Source organism: Phacochoerus africanus, chromosome 12 (assembly GCF_016906955.1).
Source record: "Phacochoerus africanus isolate WHEZ1 chromosome 12, ROS_Pafr_v1, whole genome shotgun sequence".
Taxonomy (NCBI): domain Eukaryota; kingdom Metazoa; phylum Chordata; class Mammalia; order Artiodactyla; family Suidae; genus Phacochoerus; species Phacochoerus africanus.
The window spans coordinates 60,674,984-60,684,835 of NC_062555.1; the positions used below are offsets into that span (position 1 = coordinate 60,674,984).

Here is a 9,852-nt window from a genome sequence, read left to right on the forward strand (position 1 = left end):
TTGTTATCCTTTGCTCACTGGAAAATTTTCAGCCTCTCCAGCAGCAAAAAGTTTCAACGAGGACCTGTTAATTCATTTTCTTTGCACACACAGACTTACACTTTTTGTTAAAATACCCCGAGCCTTCTTGAGTTTGTGATTCCAGCATGGCTCTCTGTCCTTAAGTCTTATCTTCTACCACCTCTGGTATTGCCTTTATCTGTCATTCTCAAGCATACCTCACAGGCATTTCATCATAAACATTGTAGCCAGTGTGCAGTTCTGCAGGCTTGGGTTTTATTACACCTTTGTGAAATCCTGTACCACTCTCCATTCGATCTCGCTTTTCATTATTATTTTTTTTTTCCTAGGGCCACACCTGTGGCATATGGAGGTTCCCAGGCTAGGGGTGGAATCGGAGCTACAGCTACCAGCCTATGCCATAGGCACAGCAACACAGGAGCCGAGCTGTGTCTGCGACCTACACCACAGCTCACAGCAACGCTGGATCCTTAACCCACTGAGCGAGGCCCCGGGATCGAACCTGCAACCTCATGGTTCCTAGTTGGATTCGTTAACCACTCCACCACGATGGGAACTCCATGATCTTGCTTTTCTATTCCATTTCATTCTAGAGGATATTTTCTATTTTACCCTCACAGTTCACTCAACAAAAGCATTCTGATGTTTGTGCAAATTATACACAATAGATCTGAAATTATGGTTAACACTTGAACAACAGGGGGGGTTAATCTGAACATAAGTTATAGTTGGTCCTCCATACCCAGGCTCAACCAAGCACAGACTCTTTAGTACTAGAGTATTTACTACTGAAAAATACCTGCGATTATGGGGACGGCACAATTCAAATTCACATTGTTCAAAGGTCAAATAAATTTGGATAACAATAAGACAAAGATTAATAAAATTGCTTATACCCATTTTATTGAAATGAAACAGTTTGAAAGAGATTTAGGTATATGTTCTGACATTAGTAACTAATGGGTCATTTTATTCAGGAACATTTTATATATTTTATCATAGCCCCTAAAGTTGTTCAATGCATGAAAACTAGATTTCATAATTACTGTTATAAATCTTCAAGTTATTCATATTTCAAACATGGTAGGAGAGGAACCCCATTTTGAATCTCTGATCACCATGTAATTAGCTACATACCCTTGAGTTATAACCTCTTAGCTCAGGGTTTCACCTCCTCCACATTCACAAAATGAGGCTGTAGATTTAGAGGCACTTGAGGACTTACTCCTCTATGGTGTGATGATTTTATGACTGTGACTACACACCAGAGAAGACCAAAGGATCGACAGAGACTTTAACACAAAATGGTACTAATGTGTCTGTCCAGTGAAATAAACAAAAAAGGCATTTTGCTATTTTTCACTGAGCACTCAATTCAGTATGCTAAGTTGTTCCATGTAGTAAGAGTAAATATCACAGGACTCAAATCCAGAGCACCCATGTGGGCCAAGACTGGAGTCTGAAGGTTTCAGGTGTTTCCACGTAGTCTTAATGAACCAAGATCCCTCTTTGGTCATTTTAGGGACTGGAATCCTAGAATGAAGACCTGATCCCTCCTGAAAACAAATTAGAATATTTTATCCAACCCAAGAAAAATAAACATTTCTCTGGGCCTTCCTAGAAATTAGGACCCAAATTCCAACTTGGAGAATGAGAGATGAATTTGCATCATCTCACTGTCTTCACACAACCCGCTCTCCCCTCAAGCAGTCACAGGGGCAGAATCCCTGTGTTCAGCTTCCCAGCTTGGCCACAGTGCTCTCTGTTCTGGTGAACTCCACAGTTACCCCTGTTATGTCCAGAAGATCTTGAAGGTCCAGTTTCATTACCAGAAAAAAAAAAATAGCCAAACTTGTTGTAAGATAGCATGAGTACATGCTACATACAGATCTTTAAATTTCCTACAAATGACCATGAAGGCCATTCAAAGCCCATCTTCAATCAGTCCTTCCTCCCTCTGGTCTCCCTTTTCCTCTTCCCCATCCACTGGACCACGTGTGTGCTGTATGTACTCACCCGCCTCCAGGGTTCTTGCTGCTTCTGAAAACTTGCAGGGACAGAATCACACACTAACTGCACCTCCTGAGACCCTGCCTTGGCACTTTCAGAATCTTCAGGATTTGTCCTCTGGTGACAAATCATGAAATCCTAACTCTTTTTCTCTTTTACTTCTTTGTATGTAACTCCTTTCTGGCCACTGCCTCTAGCAAAGTGAGAACTGTTGTAACTGGATTACAAAGAGAAACAGACACTGAATTTTAAGTAAAATTTTTGAATAAAAATTGGTTCTTGAATAGCTAAAGATGCCCAGCATGGACGTGATGCCATAGGATGAGAGGTGCATAAAAACACAGTGAAAGAGCTAGATCATCCCATCCCTGGAGAGGGCAGGTAAGGGGAAGAAGTTGCCTCTAGAAGGGGAAACGAGGCTGCCTGCAGGAGGTAAGTTTTGAGGGTAAGGAAGAAGAAAAAGACCTTCAGAAACCACATGAAAAGGAACTGTGTTAGCCATGTGTAATTATGTTTAATTTTTAAATATTTATAGCTTTTTATTTTCAATTGTGATTTATGATGGACAGTGAAGTTAACCACTTTGTCATATGAGGTTATTTCTCTTTTTTAATGTGAGATGCATTTTCAGGACTTTTACTCATATTTCTGAGAGACTTCATCTTCTCATTTTATTAAAGTAACATTCTTTCACTTTTAAAATTTATTTATTTTTCTTTTTAAGGCTGCACCTGCAGCATATGGAAGTTCCCAGGCCAGGGGTCAAATTGGAGCTGCAGCTGCCAGTCTACACCATAGCCATGGCAACACTAGATTTGAGCCTCATCTGCAACCTAAACTGCAGCTTGTGGCAGCACTGGATCCTTAACCCACTGAATGAGGCCGGGCATCGGTTATCAACCCACTGAGTCACAGTGGGAACTCATTTTATTTATGATGCTTTTGATACACTGAAATTTTTAACCTATGTATTCTAACTTACTGATTGTTATATCTTCTTTTCATTTAATGCATAAAAAGTCCTTCCTTTATTTAACATAAACCTTCAACAAATATATTTTGAAGATTTACTATATGTCAAAGCAAATGGTAAAGACTATGGCTTTATTTATTTTTTTTTGTCTTTTTGTCTTTTTGTTGTTGCTATTTCTTGGGCCGCTCCCGCAGCATATGGAGGTTCCCAGGCTAGGGGTTGAATCGGAGCTGTAGCCACCAGCCTACACCAGAGCCACAGCAACGCGGGATCCGAGCTGCGTCTGCAACCTACACCACAGCTCACGGGAATGCCAGATCGTTAACCCACTGAGCAAGGGCAGGGACTGAACCTGCAACCTCATGGTTCCTAGTCGGATTCGTTAACCTCTGCACCACGACGGGAACTCCCACTATGGCTTTATTTTTAACACAACATTTTATCTTTTAGAAATTCAGTGTGTGAAGTAAATAAGAAATTTATTTGATGGAATTGGTCATCTTAAGTTGTTGTGTATAATATATAAAGTCAATATGTATGAGCTACTATCAAGGATTCTAGAATCAGAAATAATTGGTTGTTAATTCCAGCTCCTCTATTGAACAGTTCTGTGTCCTTTGGCATTTTGTTTAATCTGAGCCTCATTTTCCTAAACTGTAGATTGGGAACGCTAATAGTTTCTACTATTTTTATGTTTGGTGAAAATTAAATGATATAATACTATATGGAAATTTCTCAACATTGCTTGGCATGCAATAAGTACTGTCTAATGACACCATTATTTATGAAATATTATAGAAATGCTTAATATTCTTAATCATAATATTTTCTAATTATAAACTTTTCATGTTAGAGTTTACATGATACACTATTATAAACCATAATGATATAAATTTTTCATTATTATTTTTCTTCTCCCCCTTTCCAGCTATTCTCATTTCTCTAACTAGAAAGTCATTTTATCAGATTTCAAAATTTATCCTGGTTATATTTGCATCATAGATTAATTAACATATAGATTGACTTCATTAAAATGCACATATTGACACCATGGAAGCATCCCATTAAGAAACAGTCTTATGGGGAGTTCCCGTCGTGGCGCAGTGGTTAACGAATCCGACTAGGAACCATGAGGTTGCAGGTTCGGTCCCTGCCCTTGCTCAGTGGGTTAACGATCCGGCGTTGCCGTCAGCTGTGGTGTAGGTTGCAGACGCGGCTCGGATCCCGCGTTGCTGTGGCTCTGGCGTAGGCCGGTGGCTACAGCTCCGATTCGACCCCTAGCCTGGGAACCTCCATATGCCGTGGGAGCGGCCCAAAGAAATAGCAAAAAAAAAAAAAAAAAAAAAAAAAAAAAAAAGAAACAGTCTTATGGGACCGTTCCAGACATGTCATTTTTTTCTAATTTTCTTCACCTAGGCTCCACGTATTATTAGATTTCTTATACTTAATTCTGTTGTGCTATGGATTGAATGTTTATATCTTTTTGAAATCTCTATGTTCAATCTCTAATCCCCAAGGTGATGGCATTTGGAGGTAGGGCCTTTGGGAGGTGATTAGGTCCTGAGAATGGAGCCTTTGAAATGGGATTAGTGTCCTTATGAAGGAGGAGAGACCAGAGCTCGTTCCCTCTCCAGCTACCATGTAAGGACACAGTGAGAAAACAGCTATCTGCAAACCAAGAGCCCGCTCCACATTACATATCAAATCTGCCCACACCTTGGTGTTGGATTTCCCAGCCTCCAAAACCATGAGCATTAAATGTCATTTAAACCACCCAGATTATGGAATTTGTTATAATAGCCCAAACTAAGACATTTTGCTGTGGTGAGTAGGGTTTTTAGTTACTTGACAAAAATATGCATAAAACATCTAGCATCCAATGTAGTGGTAAGATAAATATTGCACGTGAAACCTCACATTTCACTCTACTAATGCTTATCTTCAAGTATTTCTATGAATTTTTACACTTTTAAAAGTAGTTGACATTCATGTCATCCTACTGAAGAAACGATGTTTGCACTTAATATCATCCTATTAAGCACTATTATCTCTCATATTTTGAGAATGTACCTCTCAGGTAATTTTCACACCTTTCACATATAAATTATATTTATATGAAATAAACAACTTTTGGAAAAAATTCTTGTTCCTAAATCCAAAAGGGTTTGCCAAACAACCTCAAAACTTTATGATTACCGTCCATCAAATCAAATTATGAAAGAGTCCTATCTCCTTACAAAAATACTAGACCAAATGAAAAAGTTCTTAAGCATGACATGTAGGTAGAGGAGGAAAAATGTCAGATTGGCTGAATATGTTTTTCCCTTTTGAGTCACAGTAAATTTAGCTATAGAATTAAATGTATGTTAAAGTTAATTTTAATACTAACTTCAGGTATGCTAAAGTAATTATCGAAGAATAGTTTCTGGCAATACTCCAATGCTAGGGGTCCATTACATGGGATATATCGCAACACTGTATTTATAGTACAGTGTTCCATAATCTTATGGTTGACTTGGATCTGAATGATAGCAACATAAGTATCATTACTGTTTTATTGTTGAATAAAAATATAAGAGCAAAGTTTTTGGACATCAAATAATTCTGAACTGCTAGAAGAGAAGCTAGACTCTTAGCGTACTTAATAATAGAAGGAGGACCAGCAATGGGGTTTACTTGGAGGCAGAATGCAACATTATAAATATGATTTTTAAAATATACTAAGATCAGTACCACAACACCTATTTCCCTGGCTCAAGATATCAATAAATCGACCAACTATATTCCAACAAAAATTTTTAAATATATAATTTGTAATAAAAAGATAATAAATTCTAATAGAGATTCTTGTCGACATTAGCACCAAATAGTTGTTATATCAAAAAATAATTTTTCTAGCTTAAGATTGTGTTCAATCTTGGGTATAAATAGAATTTATTTCACTGTGAAGATTCAGTCTTTCTAAATCTAGTATCTTTTAAAAATATTGAGTTAAAATAATACGTTAAAATTCTGAAAAAGAGGACCATCATGTAAAATAAGAAAAATTTCCAAAAATTATTAATAGAATCCATTGCATCTGAAATTCAACTTCAACTATGCCAATTTCATTAAGAAAAGTCAACCTATTAACCTATTTCTTTAAAGGTCACACCACTTGGACTTCAAAGAGGGTCACAGATTGATTTTTTCCCCAAAATATGACTCCTTTAGCATCATTATAAAGTCAGCTTTAGAGAAAAAAAAATCTTATCTCTAAGTTCAGCATCACAAATTTTCAAGAGAGAAATTGCTTGGCCATCATCATTTTTCACAATATTTTCTCCCTAGTGTGGCATACAAAAGAAACTCATGCTTTAAAGCAATTCTCAATTTTTTATCTACAGGTTACGGTCCTCATTTAAAATAAAATACTAAAGTGGAAACTACTCAGAAATGAAAAGTGAAAAAGCCAAAAGGTGGCCTCCCAGGATAACACTTAAAATGAAGCCTGTTTATTCAACAGATCTGTTCCTTCACACTCCTCTAAAGCTGGGGTTATTAGAATCTCTCATGCAGCCAGGCCCTTCCCCACTCCATGGCTTTCTCCTTCTTTCACATTAACCTCTTCCCTGAAGCAGGGCCATGCCTGTTATCACTGCAACTGTGCTAAAGGAAGCTTCATAGGGGTTAATCATGGAAGGGACTTTGCACTTCTTGTCAAACCAGCCGAGTGGTTCCTCTTTGCTGCTCACCAAACAGCAGCAAGGGCTTTTCCCAGACAGGCCAGAGAAAGGGCAGCCCATCCACCTGTAGCTTCTCTGGGGAAACTGGACAAATATAAATGAATCCTTGTCTTTGGTTGCATTTTGTGTTTAATAGTTTGACGGCATGATCACTATTCCAAACCATGGAAGAAAAATCATGCACCTTTTTCCTTCTAGAGGTTTTTGTTTTTTCTTTTTGCCTTTTCGAGGGCTGCTTCCCATGGGATATGGAGGTTCCCAGGCTAGGGGTCTAATCGGAGCTATAGCTGCCAGCCTATGCCATGCAATGTGGGATCTGAGCTGCGTCTGTGACCTACACCACAGCTCATGGCAACACTGGATCGTTAACCCACTGAGCAAGGCCAGGGATCGAACCTGCAACCTCATGGTTCCTAGTCAGATTCATTAACAACTGTGCCAGGACAGGAACTCCTTCTAAAGACATTTATCAGTAATCACTTTTTCTTCCTTTAATGTAATTAACAAAGGAATATGAGCATAAAAGGATAACAGCAAAATCAAACATGTAGAACCTTATGTGGGAGAAGAAAATGAAGAATCCTGTAAGCATCAATTAATATAGTATCTCAATACAATAGAAAATATGTTTTGAGTAAATTGCTCTAAAATACTAGACTTACTGCCTCCAAATAAGTGAATCAATAGTTATAATAAATTAACAACAAATTCATTTAATTGTATGAAAATGTTAATGAAAGGTGATTCTGGAGTTCCCGTTGTGGCTCAGTGGTTAACGAATCTGACTAGGAACCATGAGGTTGCAGGTTCGAGCCCTGGCCTTGCTCCATTGGGTTAAGAATCTGGTGTTGCTGTGAGCTGTGGTGTAGGTTGCAGACACGCTCGGATCTCTCGTTGCTGTGGCTCTGGCATAGGCCGGCGGCTACCGCTCCGATTAAACCCCTAACCTGGGAACTTCCATATGCCACGGCAACCCCCCCCCCCCAAAAAAAAACGAAAGAAAGATGATTCTTTGTAGGAATGGCACTTGTTTCATTGGTGAAATGCAGTCTTTTTGCAGGATGTGCTATTGCAATATTAACTACAGAAACATACCATGTCTTTACCTGTCTCTCCCCCAGGTGAACTTTTTAATTAATGTTATATCAGACAGTAATGGACCATTCTCCCGCCAGTGAGATCAGTTTATCTCACTTTCTGACCTCTTACAATAAAGTAGAGGTTCAAGATGACACCATTAACTGATGGTTTACCCACAATTCCAATCTAGATTCTATACCCTCTGAAGCTCATGCTCTTTCCTCTGAACTAGAATCAAAGGATACTTTAAGAGTTATGCTCTGCATAGAAGCACCAACTCACTTGATGGGAACGTCCTAGAGACAAAAATAAAATCTACTCACCCACTTTAAAATTCATCTCAAATATTCCCAGACTGAATTCAAACTTAAGCTCGTAACTGCCATCACAGCGTTGCAAAGCTGCAGTAAGAAGCTCTTTTAAATCTTGCTTCACTAACATTAAAAGCTACCTTTCTGCCCATCACTGCTTCTTTATAATCAGTAAAAACTGAATCATAATACATTTCATTCTGTTAGATTCTTAGCGATTTGATACCATGTCATTAGAGTAATATGTATTTGTGGATCTAAAAGAATTGTTTAGTTTCTGATTGACACTCAAAGCATATAAATGGCATCTGTGCACGGCTAGCTCTCTGTATGGCTCAGCTACCCTTTGTTTAAAGGTGGACAGGACTTGGAGGAAGGACAGGAAGGAAACTTACATTGATTTTCATCGCTCATGTCACCACACTGGTCTGTGAAGTCACACACGTGGTCAGCAGGCAAGGAGACCCCATTGTCACACTGAAAGGCTTCTGATCCTTGCGGAACCAATACGGAGAGAAAAACACAAGAAATCCAAAGGATACAACAGGCTTCATTCTTTGGGAAAGCTAGCATTCTGGGAAGGCAGAGGAGCATTACTTGGTACATGTCCCAGAGATCAGTCTGTTGTCACCGGCGAATCCATCATTAGAAACATGGTTTCTTTTCTCTATCCTTCTGTTTCCAGGTTTGCCTCCTACGACTGGGTATTATCAATGTCCGCCACTATCCGCACCTCTTAACAAATGAGTCCAAGGCAGTTCATTTACTCTTTCAGAGGAGTGTCTTTAGAAAATATTTAACTTGAGCCATTGCACCATTTCTATCTCTAGCTGAGCATGGACATTTATTGCCCTGTGTATATCATGTTTAAACAATGTAAGCCCTTATAATCATACTATCTTCTAAAAGAAAATTTTAAAAAACAAAGGACAGGCACATAAATGGGGGGAAAACCACAATTAGGTTATAAGTAACATAGAAATGTTCACTATTAGTTCCTCTGCTTAATCATGTTCGTATAATTTAGAACATCACTGTTACTAAAAACTAAGCAAATACTTCAGGTCTGATTATTAAAATTGTTCTTCAAGAATGAAATGCTTACTTTCAATCACTGAATAGAAACTTAGCATGCTTATTTAGATAAGAACTGAGAACCATAGGATTTTAAAAGCTAAAGGAATATTGGAGATCATTATTTTCCAAATCATGTAACTTGGGTCCAAGAAAGTTAAGTGATATTTTGGGGAAATACAGTTATTTGGTGCTAGAAACTGGAATTTAAGTACCCTGGTGCAGGGTGCAGTGTTCTTCCTTCTGTAGAATAGACTCTCCTGTCAGTTCATCTTAATTGTGTTTACAAGTGAAACACATGATCTCAGGATGCATATTCAGAACAAACTGTATACTAAAATTCAGCACACCTTAACTTTATAATAAAATTCTACGAAACTTAATAATTATAGAAATTATATAAAGGCAAATACTCAAAATATCCCTTTATACTTGATTTCTTAAAGGCATATTAAAGATCTTCCCAACTACTTTCTTTTAAGTTTCACAATATAACTGGAAGAGATGAAGACACCAAATCTAAGGATTGACTGGAGAATGTAGGGTGGAAAGAACCACAGATCAGGAACAGAAAATGTATCTGTGCTTTTAAAGAAGGTGTAAGAAAGGCAAGATTTTTCACCCACCCTAAGAAAAAAAAAATCCAATAAGATATAAA

At 38.1% G+C, this 9,852-nt stretch overlaps 1 protein-coding gene across 1 annotated transcript in view; it reads right to left on the minus strand.

Moving 5' to 3' along the window:
- The window catches only part of MALRD1 (MAM and LDL receptor class A domain containing 1), a 600,618-nt gene extending 591,780 nt beyond the window's left edge, over positions 1–8,838 (minus strand). The window contains exon 1 of the mRNA XM_047755391.1: positions 8,516–8,838. Coding sequence (XP_047611347.1) covers positions 8,516–8,726 — 211 coding nt within the window. The 5' untranslated portion in view covers positions 8,727–8,838. The remainder of the gene's footprint in view (positions 1–8,515) is intronic.
- Positions 8,839–9,852: the final 1,014 nt, after the last annotated feature.